At 38.4% G+C, this 16,734-nt stretch overlaps 2 protein-coding genes across 6 annotated transcripts in view; one reads left to right on the top strand and one right to left on the bottom strand.

The window, feature by feature from the left end:
* The window catches only part of TSPO (translocator protein), a 143,218-nt gene that overhangs the window by 52,711 nt on the left and 73,773 nt on the right, over positions 1-16,734 (top strand). The window lies entirely within an intron of this gene.
* The window catches only part of TTLL1 (TTL family tubulin polyglutamylase complex subunit L1), a 33,120-nt gene that overhangs the window by 2,491 nt on the left and 13,895 nt on the right, over positions 1-16,734 (bottom strand). For 4 of the 5 annotated variants that reach the window (XM_065583481.1, XM_065583472.1, XM_065583477.1 and 1 more), the window contains 7 exons: positions 15,189-15,397; positions 11,428-11,608; positions 9,917-10,051; positions 9,635-9,743; positions 4,371-4,514; positions 2,239-2,325; positions 1,078-1,241 (listed from right to left, as the gene is read on the bottom strand). In XM_065583481.1, coding sequence (XP_065439553.1) covers positions 1,078-1,241; positions 2,239-2,325; positions 4,371-4,514; positions 9,635-9,743; positions 9,917-10,051; positions 11,428-11,608; positions 15,189-15,397 — 1,029 coding nt within the window. The remainder of the gene's footprint in view (positions 1-1,077; positions 1,242-2,238; positions 2,326-4,370; positions 4,515-9,634; positions 9,744-9,916; positions 10,052-11,427; positions 11,609-15,188; positions 15,398-16,734) is intronic. The other variant, XM_065583494.1, reaches the window with a different exon arrangement.

A 16,734-nucleotide genomic window follows, 5' to 3' on the forward strand; every position in this document is an offset into this window, starting at 1 on the left:
TATTTTTGATAATATGTATTTTGTAAAGCTTGCCACAGTGACAAGTATCTCTTTAAATGTACAAACTCAATATGGCCTGAAATAATCCCACTATCCATTGATTTAACAGTTGCTGGAGGCATCCAAAGGCAGAATTTGACTCTAAATATATAAATGTCAATAATCAAAATAGAAAGATACAGCTACAATATTTTTCAGTCAAACAGGATTCCATCTGTACCTATTAACTAATACTAAATGCAGATCCTCAGTATTCATAGCTATCACGTAGCTAATGTTAATTATAAAGGTATGCTCCAATTTGCGAACACTTATGCATGTGACTAAATTTACTCACATGCATAAGTGTTTGCAGAATCGGGGCCTTAGATAAAATAGATGGCATGAATTAGTGGGTCAGCTAACATACTGTACTACAGTACTATTAATTTCTGACCAGGCTCTCAAACATTTAGCTTTTGAAACTGGTTCCAAATGGAATAGGGAAATTGATTACAAATTCAGCATTCCCCTAAATGCATAAGCCCATCTCATACATTAAAATAGGGATACTCTTTTTCTAACGTCCCCCTTCATCGCACGTTCATTATACCAGATTAAAAATAATCTTGCAATTCATGGTTTTAACATCCCATAAATGAATCACAACAGTTGGGTGACATAATTCCCATGATTTAAGAGAATTTTTAAAATTTTCTTGGTACATATAATACATTTAACTGTTACCCACGCCTTATACTCAGTCTACAATACATACTACATATCTATTGGATATATCTTTAAGAGTGAAATTCATTTCACCAACATATACCCTGAATAAATCAATGTTTTTGCAGGTGAAGTGCAGGGGCTCACCAGGAAGAGGACCATCAACCCACAACTAAGGCTCCAGGCAGGAGTGCAAACCCTTGGAAGCTGCTATTCCAGCCCTAAACACGGTAATTAAGTGATACAGAGCACTTTATGTTTTTCCTCCACACCTGGATGAATTTCATCACATCTACATGGTTCTAAATTAATATTCTCTCTCTCAAGAAGAACATATTCATATTTACATAGGACATTGCTAAAACTTACAAAATCTCATAATTTCCAAGAGCTTCTTTAGGTGGAGATTTATTCCATTTACAGTCTGGAATTTCACCATTAGGCACAGCAATGTTAAGTGTGTCATTAATAAGATTATATTTGAGGATACGATCATTGGCTGTACTGGAGGTAAGAGAAGGGGAAGCATTGACCTATTAAAAACAAAGACATTTTATTTTCAGCAACTTCCTTTTGACTAAAATATGATCCCATATAAACTAATCATCAGCATTTCAACATCGAGCCTTTTCTTTGAACAAAACCATTGCAAGGAAACAGTGCATTTCCTACAGATTTTATTTTTGAAGCATCAGCACCCTTAGGGTCTGACTGTAGATTTTTGTTGGGAGCAGGTTCATCTGTGCTAATCAAGCAGCCTCTGGGGATTTATACCTTTAGTTCACACCAAATAAAGAAGAGGCAAGTTTCTCACTCACTTTGCCCCTTCCTAGTAGTTGTTACATATGGACCGGTAGGGCTCTTTATTCTGAAGTTATTGCTTTTTACCTATATCCCTCCTCCGAACTCCCCATTTCCACACATTTCTCTGGCTGGCAAAGTGGGTAAGAAGTCTGACAGTTTTTTAAATGGATGCTTAACCAAGATAAGATGTAGGGGAAAATAATAGGGTAGTGATACATTAGACATGGGATTTGGACAGGAGTTAACATACCATGGAAGTTTGTATAATTCATATAATAAATGTATACAACCCTGCATTATTTCAAGCTTCTTCTTCTAATATGTATATCCCTTATTTTCTAGCTTTCCTACAATTTCAAGCTGTGTAATACATAGTATCTAAGCTTTAGCAGGGTTAAATTTACACTGCACTGAGCCAGTGCCAATCTTCCATCTACTGGTGCACTAGTAAGGTTGCTGGCATTCAGACAGCTCCTGGAGTCCAAGCACATCATGAATGCACCTGGTTTTGATTTTTGCTGACCAGACCAGAACACGGGTTTCTCCTGAATTCTGATATCCTGCAACTCCCACAGCCCATTTTGTTGCCTGTTTTACTTTCCAGCAGCCTTCCCCAACCACCTTCATCTGGAAAAGGGAAAACTAAAGCTCAGGTTTGAAAAAGCAGATGTATACTGTGAACGGAAATAGTGAGGAGGGTTGTTTATAAAATGTACATAACTTTACCTCAATAAGCCATGGTTTAAGCTTGTCATCGATGATAATATCGTATCCATAGCACTCAAAGCAGTGTTTATCATTGTTCATTACAGGCTGAAACAAGTTAAGAAGAAATGTATATTAAAGAAGAAAGATTTACAAAGTAACTTGAAAGATTATACATTACTATATTTCTCTACTATTATTTTTCTAGGTATCACGTACAAATATAATACCAATTGTCTATGGCAGTTTTCTTAGTTCAAGTTTTCTGCTCTGACTTCCCAATACAACATTAATATATTTAGGATTCATTTTTTATAAAAATGTCATCTTCTCAAGCTGTGTCTGAGTATTATCATACTAATCAGTGTATTAACAGAACATATTTGACTACAGCGTTTTCATTCAGTTTCACCTGTGTATCTTACAGCATCTGGTGAGTATGAAAACAAGAGTGTTAAAGGCTTTCATACCATACGTGAAATTAGAAATAATCTTACATTTTTATATATAAAAATACAAATTTACCTAATCATTAACGCTTTCACTTTCAAATTAAATGTGACTTATCCAAAGACACTTGTTTATTATAGTGTTGTAACAATGCAGCAAAGATGGGAGTTCAACCCCAGTTACTGACTAGATCCTTATATTTAAAATACTTTATCTCTATATCATTATATTTAGCTCAAGTCCACTATGGCCATGAAAACTAAAACAGGTTAGGGACTGAATAATGCTGGGATGGAAATTCTCAAGAGATTCACTCGTTTTCCAGCATCAGCTAAGGTCTTAAAGTAGGAATGCCAGGGCACCTCTTCGCCTGTGCAACACTCACCAGATCATTTCAAGCAGTGGTTCTCAACCATGTGTATGCATACCCCTGGGGGTACGTCAACTTATCTAGATATTTGCCTAGTCTTATAACAGGCTACATAAAAAGTACTAGCAAAGTCAGTACAAGCTAAAATTTCATACAGACAATGACTTGTTTATACTGCTCTATATACTATATACTGAAATGTAAGTACAATATTTATGTTCCAATTGATTTATTTGATAATTATATGGTAAAAATGAGAAAGTCAGCAATTTTTCAGTAAGAGTGTGCAGCAATGCTTTTGTATTTTTATGTCTGATTTTGTAAGCAAGCCGTTTTTAAGTGAGATGAAATTTGGGGTACACAAGACAAATCAGATTCCTGAAAAGGGGTACAATAGTCTGGAAAAGTTGAGAACCACTGATTCAAAGAACCCTTTGTAGCAGGTCAGTATAGATGATTTCCATAAATTAATACTGAAAGGTTTTCAGTCTTGCAGGGCGTAGGGGAAGGAAGGAAAAGCATTTCTCCTGTTAAGTATAGGAAATAGAAAGGAGCACTGAAGCTATCAGAACACTTCCTCCTCTGTACATTATTTGTTTTCCTTCCGCTCCTCACATTGTTTCTCTTCTCTTTTACAATTCTGTTAATACTGGGATGAGCTGCCTTTTCTTCTAGCATCTAATTTGGCATTTTGGGAAACTGCCTTCTGTAAATGCCTGCAGCTACCCATATACTATAAAGCTCTGTCAAGCTATTCAGGAGGAAAGGAGATACATGATCGTGCCATAGTTTTTTGGCATGAGTTTGGAATAACTATATTACTCATATATCATAGAGCCGCAAATAAGTTACACACATTCTCTAAACAAAATGGAAGAAAGAACCTTAACACCCTGGCATTTTGTTTGACAAATTGTCTTCCCAGGCTATTTCCTTCTACGACAAATTTGTTACTACTGAAACATGTCATGGCTGGGCAGAGGTTAGGGTAATTCAAAAGGGCAGTATACAGTGACTTTAAATGAGAGTAAGAGTTTGTGATGGTTTCAGCGCATTAATTTACTCATTTAATATACACACAAAGAGCTTGCCCCCACAATCAGGTTTCTTCAAGCACACTCAGCTCTACAGGGACACTGAGAGGTGACAGAGTTTTTAAAAAGAACAAAAAGGTAAGATGGTAGCTCGAGAGCATCAGCATTCAAAAACAACAATCCAGCAGCAGGAAATGAATTGCTTTAGTTTTTTTCTTTACTGTAAACTTGTTTTCATGACTATTGAAAGTCTGCAGCCACGAGGGTAACTCTGGCAGCGTTCCATTAACACTACTCACTGCAACGGCCTTCAGCGACTGCACAATTATCCAATGAATGTCATCGAACAGTTTGCTAGTGACCTCCTTTCCACGAGTACTCTCTAGATACAAGCGCAAGTTACTCACTGTCCATTTGCCTCCATGGATATGATTGTAGTCATCCTATAGAGTTAAGGAGTTAATTCAGTCTCATGGAGTTTGCAATTATTTAGCAGTTGTATTCTCATCCGTACAAACTTACACTTGTTTCTAAGCACAAGTTTATTTTTTAAAACTATTTTTACTGTATGACATTTTGCAGGATATGTAAGGCCCCAATTTTTACTTTGCACAGCCTTCTATGTAACCCAGAATACATTTTAAATCACCTACATCTAATTACATAGCAAATCATAAAAACAAGTGTTAGAACTTGTCTTGTGGTAATTACAATATCATAAGAACAATAATTAAACAGAAGCTGCATTTTGACAGTCTTAACGATGTAAGAGAGGACACAGGAAATGCAGTTTAGGATTGGAATGATTGGGAAATCAGATTTTCAAGACTGAAAGGAAAGGGTTAGGTTTGGGGAGAGGGTTGTTTCATTGGAGAGGAGGACTAGAAGAGTGGTTAATTTAACAATGGTTAAACCACTGTTAAGTTAACCTTTTAAAAAATGTAGCACTGACAGCAAGTTTGAAAGTCTCTGAAACACATGAAATATGACCAGTCATTTCTATTGTGAGTAGTCAGTCTTTTCCCCAGCAGGAAAAAAATTTGATCTAATAGTCAGCACTCACTGGGAGACACCAGCACCAGTCTCAGTCATGAACATACAGAAACAATGACAGCAATGTTCTTCAACACTGTATTTATCAAAATTATGAATTAAAAATAATTTTAAAGTATATCTGGTTACCACTAGAATTTTAGACTATACTGCAACTGTAACTGGAAAAGAAGGCTACTCTGTATTTATCTCACATATTTATCCTTTTAGGAAGCTAACCTGTGAAGTCTTGAAATATATTGTGCTTGAAAGGCAAAGAAGATAAACTGAGGGTACTCCAGAACTGGCAATCAAGACACACACTAATCAAGCTCCTGAGTAACTGTGACAGTTTGTATCCCTATGTTCACCCTTTTTACAAACCTATAGTGGATTTTGTACAAAGTATGCCTTGTGAGGTATCATTTGAAAACTCATAATTTGCTGATCATTCTTACAATGTTTCCAGACATTTTACCAGGGTATGTAAAATTATACGGTTCTACTGTATAACATTACTGAGACACATTCCAAGTTTAGAAAAGCAGGCACAAAACAGTTCGTCAAAGACAAAAGGCAAACTGATGCCTCAGCCAGGTGTCAACAAAATCAAATGGACTATCACTTGTTTAAGTGGCAACTCTTTGGCAGGAAAAAGGGTGCGAGCAAGAAATCTACATTTTGGCAAAGAAACAGCTGTAGGTTCCCATTCCCACAGACCATCTGTCTCCTGAACCTCAGCTGGAGATGACTTTCAAAGAAAAAGAGGACTATAAGAAAAGGGTAGAGAGGCTCCAAAATACTCCTCCCTTTCTTCTCAGGCATCAATGCCACCTGAAGGACAAGAAAATTAACACTGAACTGGGGAAAGTGGTCCTGGCTGAAATAAGACTAGTGAAGCATGTGACTAGAGAAACCTTTGCTTTAAATTCATTTAGCTTGTTAAGTAAGATATTCATATTCAGCCTTTTATTTTCTTGTAACCAAGTCTGACTCTTATGCCTGATTACTTGTAATCACTTAAAATCTATCTTTCTGTAGTTAATAAATTTGATTGTTTTATCTAAACCAGCTCGTGTTTGGATTGAAGTGTTTGGGAAACTTCATTTTGGGATAGTAAGATTTGTGTATATCATTTCTATTAACGAAATGATGGATTTTACATCCGTTTGTATTGTCCTGTGCTGGGCAGTACAAGACACACATTTCTGGGGGAAAAGTCTGGAACTGGGCGTTTGCTGGTGTTGCCCTGAAGTGTAATTGAGGTGTGGCTGATTATAGCACTCATACAATATAGCTGGGAGTGATTTACATGCTGAGGGCAGTGTGAGAGCAGACCAGAAGTGGTTGCTCTCATAGCGAAGCCATGTAAAAGGCACTACAGATTGGAGAATTGAGGGAACACAGCTGTCTATCAGTCCAGATTGTACCCCGTGGAATGTCACAGTACCTCTCAGTGTATATTTTTTAGCTTTATAAAGGCTCTTCTCAGAGAGTTTCCAAGAACGTTATTTATTTTGTGAGGCTGCTAAATTATAAACCACAATGTGCCCTGGAAACAAAAATAAAACTTTAGTGGAAGACTGTGTTTACCCATCTGAGAACAAAGCATAAGAAGCCTCTGTATTTATTTATAGGCTTTTCTACAGTGCTCATCTTTGTAGTGTCTGAGAACCTGTACAGAATGAAGCATCTGAAACATGTGATTCTCACAACTTGCCCCATGAGAAACTTCTTAAGATTCCAAATTCCTGCTAGGGGATGTACATCAAAGCTTCAACCCTGTTCAATCGACACTTTGATTCCAGAATACCTGTCCTGAAAGTCTGAGCAGATGTGACTTGATAGAGTGATGCATATCATGTGCTGGTTAACAAAGAACATGATAGTAAATTGGACCACACCGTGTCACTTATATCTGCCATGAGGCACACAACAAATCTCCAACCAATTCTGGCTAGGAAGAGACAGAAGGGATTGCTGATATTTTGTTTGCATTTTACACACACACACAAAAGTTCAATGATTTAGACCCAAATATCCAAGTGTTTATTATTACTGAAAGAGAATTTCCCTTCCCTTTGTTCCTTTTTTTTGTTTCACTTGCTTGATCTTATCTGAAATTAGATTATAAACTTTTTGAGGGATGAACTATGCCTTCCCATGTGTTTGCACCACACATAATACAAAGAGACCACAACCGAGAACTACTGGAATACTAATAAATAATATAAGTAAGTTAAAAGTTAAAAAAATTTAAGTTAATTTCCCTGGACTTGAACTAAGATTTCAGAGGAAACCCATGACTTTAATCTCATGATAATTTGGGCACTCATAATAGTTTATACAAAAAGCAAGAATCTTGTTCTAGCATTTACCTATCTGATTGATTAAGCTCGCTTCCACAGCGATAGAGCTTTCATATAGCAGAACAACATATATTGACTTGTCTATGGGCCCTTCAGAAGTGGATAGGGTTACTTAACAATTTCTGCTGGCATTTCCTCTCCCAAGTAGACTTTACATTCCTCAATCATTTCTAGGCTGAACTACTCTAATGTGCATTACTGGGAGCAGACCTAACCTTGAAAGTAATACAATCGAGCTGATAGAGAACATGGCTTGATTGCTAACTGGGACACGTATACCTAAAACCTGAATTCCAATCTCAACCCCATCAGCCTGTTCACTGCCAAGTGCAATGGAGGGTGTCAATTATGTATAAAGTTCTAAATAGCTTGGGCCACAGCTACCTCCAAGACCAATTCTCCTTGTATCCTATCTTATCAGTTAACTAGCTAGAATGTTTTTGAGAGCTAAATTCTCAGATGACAAGGAATATTCAGTATTGGGGAAAAAGAGCATTCATTGGTGAGCGACCTGGTCTTTCAAATTTACTCCTGCTTATAGCCACTAAAGTCAGAACTTAATGTTTAAGATTTGTGTTATTATTACAGTACTTCCCAGAGGCCCTGGTTAGAATCCGAGCCCTGTTGTACTATGCACTGTACAAATACAGTAGAAGATAGATCTTGCCCTAAAGAGTTTAGGATTTTAAATACAGTAACTCCTCACTTAAAGTCGTCCTGGTTAACGTTGTTTCGTTGTTACGTTGCTGATCAATTAGGGAACATGCTTGTTTAAAGTTGTGCAATGCTCCCTTCTAACATCGTTTGGCAGCCGCCTGCTTTGTCCATTGCTTTCAGGAAGAGCAGCTCATTGCAGCTAGCTGGTGGGGGCTTGGAACCAGGGTGGATCGGCAGCCCCCCTATCGGCTCCCCCCGTCAGTTCCCCGCTGCCCTAAGTTCCCGGTGCTGCAGCCACCCAGCAGGCGATCAATTGCTGGGCAGTTCAGCTGTCCCTCCGCGCACTGCCATGTGCTGCTCCTGCCCTCTACCTTGGAGCTGCTCCCAGAGACTCCTGCTTGCTGTGCAGGGAGGGGAAAGGGGGGCTGTCAGGGTGTCCCCCTCCCCCCCTGCACCCCACTTACCCCTTCTCCATATAGAGCAGGGAGGGAACATGGATGGGGAGAGACAGAGAGAGCTAGGGGCAGCAGCTGCTGTCTCAACTTCCTGATCCACTTAAAAAGACAATGCACTTAAGAGTGGGTCAGCTTACTTAAAGGGGCAGTGTGCATCTCTCTCTCTCTCCCTCCCACGAGGTGCATGTCTGTCTGTCTCTGTCTGCTATGCTGTCTCCCCTCCCTCGTGTTCGTGCTGCCTTGTGTGAGAGGCTACATTAACAACGTGTTAACCCGTGAGGGCTCAGCCGAATGCTAGTTCATCATTTAGCAGCAAGGCATTCCCTGGGAAATATCCCTCCCTCTTCCACCCTCTAACTTCACAATCATCATAGCCGTGAACAGTATTAAATTGTTTAAAACATATACTGTGTACTATATCTATATAATACATAGTTTTTTGTCTGGTGAAAAAAAATTTCCTGGAACCTTACCCCCCCCCATTTACATTAATTGTTATGGGGAAATTGGATTCGTTTAACATCATTTCGCTTAAAGTCGAATTTTTCAGGATAGAATTACTACATTAAGCGAGGAGTTACTGTACTATATTTAATCTATTTTAAGACACCATCAAAAATGTAAAATACAAAACGATCAGATACAATTTGATTAAGTATTTATAATCGATAGTTGGGGCGATGATATGAGGTACAAAGCTGTACATTTATCTATAGCCACGTTTATGGCCACTTTAAAATGCTAGTGCTTAGGTACAGCTTTATAGACTTATGAATACATATGCTTTTAACTGTTGCAGTTTGAAACTGAAAATATCCACATTACAGTGCTGCTCTGTGTTCCATCTATTATCTCATGTGCTTTTGAAGTAATATGAATCAATTATGTTTTGCAAATAAAATGCATAACATAAATATTTAGCTCAGATGACTTAATGAGGAGGAGGATGAAGAACAGACCAAATACACAAGCGCTTATATTCCATTTTTATGCCATTTAAAATAATCCAGTCTGCTATTAAATTAGCATTTTTGAAACTCAAACACTTACCCCATGTTTCTGAATGGCAACATTTGTAAGATGTACAAACATGTTATCTAATTCGCTTGTACTTGGTGTATATTTTACTGTGCAAAACCGGCAAAATCCAAGTTTATACCTTAAACAAAAAAAGACATTTAATATGTTAAATGCAACTAGAGTTGAGGAAAACAGCATTCTAAAATACTAGATGCTTGGTAAATTTCTCTGTACAATGCGTGCAGAACCTTTTGGCTGAATACATCTTAACATTAAAAAAAAAAAAAGAGCTAGAAATTAGTTTGATCTTACATGTAACACCGCAGCGGACGATACGTAGACACTAAAACATACAAGCGCAGGTCAAATTTCTTCCCACCAATCAGTAATGGATTGTTGATATAGAGAGAAATTACATAGGCTTCTTTAGAAGATTGAGAAACAAACCTGGAAAAAGTACATATTGTATGTTTCAGAATGTGCTGATTAAATGTTGAAATGTTTTCCTCCCTTAGAAGCAGTCTCTCAAAAAGTAATGAAGTTTTAACTTTACTAGAATCCTATATCACACTTCAATTAAGTTTTAATATTATGCTGGTTAATGTGTGCAGGGCACTTGGTTTCACAAAAAACATAGCTAAAACAAATGAGTGGGATTAGCTGTCTATTTAAGTTTTTTACATTTCACTGTTATAAGAAGAGCATTTAGGCTCCGACTCAGCAAGCTATTTTATTTAGCAAAGCCCTTAAATACAGACTTGAGTGCGTCACTAATTGGGGCCTTTGCAATTATGTTTATCAGTAGTCAATATCGATGATTTAAACCATCAAGCCACGTTAATGGCAACATCAGTTTGCCTCTTAAATTATCAATAATTTTTAATAAGATCTGACTGTTAAAAGTCCTCTCAGAAATGCGGTCACCAACACTTTTAAACCCGAGGGGAAAAAAGACAACTAAGAATAAAAATGCAAAAAAGAAGTTCTTCAGGTTGCTTTTGTATTGGAAGGCTACTTGTCTCACAGTTACTTTTTTAATCAGAATGGGATAACAAAAAAGGTCAAGCAATACAGATTTTTCTCTTGGTAGAGCAGCCACATTCCTCCTCTGTGTTGGGTGGGATAGGAGACAAAAACAAGAATCATGGTCCCTTTCCCCAAGCTTCTTCCTCTTCTGACTCATTGTGAGGATGCTCTATTCCTTCCTCCTACCTTAATGCAAGACTTAGATTTTATGGCTTCCCTATTCATGAGGCCCAGCTGCCAGCTCTGCTCTTTAACTGCCTAATAGGCCACAGCCAATAGCTCCTCTCTCCAGGCCCCTTATTGAAGACAGTCCACGCAGGCTGTTTTTTTCTACGCAGAACAGTGAAGAGATTTCATGGTTCAACTGAGGATGGGGTTGTACGTCACACAATCTTCCTCAGACTGAAAATGAAGTCACTTACTAGAAGTGAAAGACTTTCCTCTAACTCACAATTCTTTAATGCTGTGAAGCAAAATCATTATTCCAGTCTGCCCATGCAATTTTATTCCTCACATAGCTGGGCATACAAACCCTGCACCTTCACAGAAAGCATATTTATATAGTGTAGCTCACTGAATTAGTGCTTGTGCCACATGGCACCAAATGCAATAATTGGCACTAAGAGCTGTTGGAAGCAGGAAGTCATTAAATGAGAAATTGCAACTATAATGAAGTAATGCTAAGTGGTTAGGTGCACGGAAAGAGTTCTCCGTTAGTAAATTGATATTAAGCATGCCAGACTGTGATAGAATATTACAAAATACACAAAAAATGGGGGGGAGGAGGTTAAACTTACGAAGATGTTTTACTGTCTCGAGACCACTTTTTAATTTGAGAGAGTTTATTGATAAGAAATATCCCCTTGCCCTGGGCTTTCCCGCAAGGTTTCATAATCCAGGTGCTGGAAGGATTTTTTCTGAATTCTTCAACAAACAGGTTGTAATCAGCAGGGAGCATAAAGGTGACAGGCACAAAATCTACATCAGCAAACAAAAAGCAAGATTTAGAACTTTAGATCTAGCAAGGATATCAATGTATACAGGTAAAAATATCTTTGCTGGCTTTCCATTCTTCAGTACAGATTGACTACTGTGTCCTTGTCTGATCTACCCCCTTTTGATATGAGAGAACGTAAGACCACAACATAAGAACAGCAATACTGTGGAAGACCAATGGTCCATCTAACCCAGAGTCCTGTCTTCCGACTGTGGTCAGTGCCAGAACAGAACAGGGCAATTACTGAGTGATCTATCCTGTATGGTCCATTCCCAGCTTCTGGCAGTCAAAGGTTTAGGGTCACCCAGAGCACAGGGTTGTATCCCTGACCATCTTGGCCAAAAGCTATTGATGGACCTAACCTCCATGAACTTATCTAATTTTTATTTTTACCCAGTTATAATTTTGGCCTTCACAATGTCCTCTGGCAACACATTCCACAGATTGACTGTGCGTTGTATGAAGTACATCCTTATGTTTGTTTTACATCTGCTGCCTATTAATTTCATTGGGTGACCCTGTTTTGTGTGTTATGTGAAGGGGTAAATACGTTCTTATGCACGTTCTCCACATCATTCATGCTTTTATAGACCTCTATCATATTCCCATTTAGTCATTTCTTTTCTAAGATGAACAGTCCCCGTCTTTTTAATCTCTCCTCATATGGAAGCTATTTCATACCCAAGTCATTTTTGTTGCCTTTCTCTGTACTTTTTCCAATTCTAATATATCTTTTTTGAGATTGTGCAACCAGAACTGCATGCAGTATTCAAGGTATGGGTATACCATGATTTATAGTGGCATTATAATATTTTCTGTCTTAGTATCTATCACTTTCTCAATGGTTCCTAACATTGTTAGCTTTTTTCACTGCCACTGCATACTGATGTTTTCAGAGAACTATCCATGACGACTCCAAGATCTCTTTCTTAAGTGGTTAACAGCCAATTTAGACCCCAAAATTTTGTATGTATAGTTGGGATTATGTTTTCCTATATGCATTACTTTGCACTTATCAATGCTGAATTTCATTTGCCATTTTGTTGCCCAGTCAGCTTTGGACTTACGGTAACTATCTTCAGTAGGTCTGTATCATCTGCAGATGTTACCACCTCATTGTTTACTCCCTTTTCTTGATATTTATGAATAGCACTGGTTCCAGTATAGATCCTTGCAGGTTCCCACTATTTACTTCTCTCCACTGTGAGAAATGACCATTTATTCCTACCATTTGTTTCCTATCTTTTAACCAGTTACCAATCCAGTAGAGGACCTTCCCTCTTATCCTAGGACTACTTACTTTAGTTAAAAGTCTCTGGTATGAGACCTTGTCAAAGGTTTTCTTAATGTCCAAGTACACTATATAAACTGGATTACCCTTGTCCACATGTTTGTTGACACTGTCAAAGAATTCTAATAGATTGGTATGGCATGATTTCCCTTTACAAAAGCCACGTTGACTCCTTCCGAAGAAATTATGTTCATCTATGTGTCTGATAAGTCTGTTCTTAGCTACAGTTTCAACAAATTTGCCTGATATTGAAGTTATGCTTACCAGCCTGTAATTGCCAGCATTATCTTTTCGAGCCTTTTTAAAAAATTGGTGCTATATTATCTATCCTTCAGTCATCTGGTATAGAGGCTGAGTTAAGCACTAGGTTACATACCACAGTTAGTAGTTCTACAATTTCATATTTTGAATTCCTTCAGAACTCTTAGGTGAAAACCATCTGATCCTGGTGACTACTGCTATTTAATTTATTAATTTGTTTCAAAACCTCCTCTACTGACACCTCAATCTGGGACAACTTGGAAAAAACGGAAAATGGAATTTGGTGGGTTCTAAAGTGAAAAATCTTTTAAAGGTTTTAATATTTTGTCCCACGAATAAGAGAAAGCTGTTTTAGTTTTGAAATAGTTGGTAAAAAGTTCTAGAATCTCACAGCTAAGTCTCTGCATGAAACCCCAAACCTTCCCAATAGCCTCTTCCATCCTTCTTCTTTTGGTTCTGTGGCAACACACCTCTTTCATCACATCAGGACTGAGTGTTTCTCTCTCTGCGTTGAGAGGGTCTGGGGTAAATCAGTCCCACTCTGGAGGTTTAATACTTCACACTGGTTTATTGACAATATTTACTGGTTAGGCCTTAGTGTTGGCCCGAGGTCTTCTTTAAACAAAAACAAAAAAATTACATTTCCTAACTCCCACTGGAATACTGCTTCTTCTTATGCCGGCTACTAATTGCCAGCCACCCTCTCTAACCCACTCTGGGCCCAGCTAGGCCTCCTCTCCAAACAGAAATAAACACTAAATTTCCCCTTATGGGGAAAACCAGCTCTTTATCTAGAAGAAGCCTTTTCCCCTGGCTGCACACAACCCTCCTGCAGCTTGAGTCTCATCCCTCTTTTCTTTTCACTGTTAATGGCAGAGGTTTTTAAAGGCCGCAGGCTGCCCTTAATTAGATTCAGGTGTCCATAATTAACCTGAGCTAACCTCTTCCACTGCATAGGGAAAAAGGCTTTAACTATTCTACAACTGATATACCTGCTTTCAACCACACTTCCAGAACTGAGGTCTAGTTCTGATTAAAAAGTGAGAAAATTCTTAACCTTAATAAAAGGGAAATAATGGCTTTTTGTGATAGTGATTCAGAGTAACTTTTAAAAGGGGCCACCCAAAGTATGTCAATTTAAAATAATGTTAACTTTGTTATCAGCACCAATTTAGAAGCTTAAAACATGTGTCTGCAAATTGGATTTGTCTTCCTCCATATATGTGACTAGTGGTATACAAGAGGGGCATATGGTTCAGTACTCTGAGTTTAGAACCGGAACAAGGAACACCCAAGTGTTAATCCCAATTATTAACTGCCTCTGAAGCCCTGAGCAAGTTACAGGCCCTTTGCCGCATTTTCTCTATTTGTAGAAGATTTATCCATTAACTTTCAAGGCAATGTTTGAGAAGAGCTTTAAAAATGTAATACACTATATAAAATACTAAGAATTATTTGTGTTCTTTTTGCTAGTGTGGTGAGTGAGCCTGAAGTTTTTTTTACTCGCTTGTTCACACGCAAGAACAGTATCATGACTAAGGCTACGTTTATGTCATGGAAGCCCTGCTACATCACTAGAACCACTACTATAAACGTACCGTTGGCAAGACACTAGCAAAGATGCCAAGGACTGAATGTGGACATTGAATTATGGCACCCTTAAAAACAGTCTTTAACGAGCAGCACCGAGGAACTTTGCAAGTATCACCAAATTACCTGTCAATTTCATTGCCTATGCCAAACCTATTCTGCAGATTAAAAAAAATACGCAATTTTACTCTCCAAGACTTTCTGACATCTCTGAGCACTAAATTTTCTGAAAGCATCATACTAAAGCTGTGACGTGCAAATTTATCTAGCTTAGGCAAGAATCCCAAACGGATTCCAACATCCAGTACTGCTTTTGTTTGAAGTGCATTAATCTGCAGTTTTATCCTACTATTATCACAAAATGAACATGTATAATCGATGTGTGGTCAAGAACGATGCTGGCAGTCAGAAATATATACCTAAATAAATATATTTTCCATTCTCATCTTTCTCTGCAAGAGGACTCCCTTCTTTTTCTAGTTCTTTCCTATATCTCTTGATATTTTTCACCATCAAGTCCTTCCGTGTCAGCTCATAGTGGTTCGGGAAATGGTTGACGATTTGGTCATCAGAAAGCCGGTAACCAGTTTCCACACTGAAAACATTGCGGATGGTTTGTACGCTCATCCTAGAAGGTGAAACAAATGTCAGATGATTTCCTCCCAAGCAACAGCATTCAAAAGGAGGACAATCAAGTTGTTGTCTCCTTTATTTTCTAATTTCACTTTGGTTAGTGTACCGAATTTAGAAGATTAAAAGAAAAAAGACTAAGCATAATGTTAAGGAATACTACTTTTAAGGGAATCTGTGACCTCTCTCTGTGTTTAACATTTCTCTTTATAGGATGGATACTTAGGTTATGATTCAAACTTCAACACATCCTGAACGAATGTTAGTGAATCCAGATGAAACCCTGCCAGACAAGACTGCAGGCCTACAGGCACTATTTACTCCTACGCCAGTTCCGAAACCAGGGCAGGGACAGAAGGGAGTCAACTTGTGCCCATCCTATCCTGGCACTATCAGTGGCCAATCAGTCAACAACAGGGCTTGGGAACACCCAATACATGTCCACACACCATAACAGCACCTCTCTGGAGCTACTATCTTGTTCTTCAAAATATCAACTTTCCTTTTCTATAAAAAGAAAGGAAATCTAACTTATGTTTTGAATGAAACTTCAAAAATATGAATATGATTCAGAGACATCTGCAAGTCTGCAAAGAGCCTGGAACAATAGCTCTGGGAGGTGTGAACTGCACTATTCAGCTCTGTAAGGTGCGGGTCCCACTTGGACACCCACATTGCTAACTATGTCATTCCTCATCTAAGAAAGGAGAGGGAGGGTCACAGAGCTGCACCATTTACTGTGACTGACTATGACAATCAAGGTCCAGACACTCCAAGGGGACAAGAGGCCTGAACTCCAAATAGGCAAATTAATCATCTGGTTCTATACAATATTGACTAAAGTCTTTTACAAAAGTCTGTAATGTTCTAAACATGGTCATTATGAGATCTATATACAGACCATTGTTATGAATTCATGTATACAGAAAACTGTGCTCATGATTTGTAGTGCCGTCAAGCAGGGAGGGGCTGCCTCCCCAACCAGAAGAGACTAGCTCCAAGCACCTAATATTGTACAATCCAGGAAAAGACAAATGATGGGCCTTTAGAGTTAGGCTATGTCTACATTGGCAACTGGAGGACAAAACTTTTGTCTTTCAGAGGTGTTAAAACACACACACACACACTCACCCTGAAAGACAAAAGTTTTGCCAACAAGCAGCAGTGTGAACAGCTCTTTATCAGCAGGAGTGCTCCCCTGCCCACAACGCTAATGCTGCTCGTTGGGAGTGGAAGTGTTTTGTCAGCAGGAGAGTCGACAAACAGCAGCTACACTGCGTGCCTTTTAGCGGCACAGTTGTGTCGCTAAAAACTGTGTAGTGTAGACATAGCCTT

Source organism: Chrysemys picta, chromosome 1 (genome assembly GCF_011386835.1).
Source record: "Chrysemys picta bellii isolate R12L10 chromosome 1, ASM1138683v2, whole genome shotgun sequence".
NCBI classification, from domain to species: Eukaryota; Metazoa; Chordata; order Testudines; family Emydidae; genus Chrysemys; species Chrysemys picta.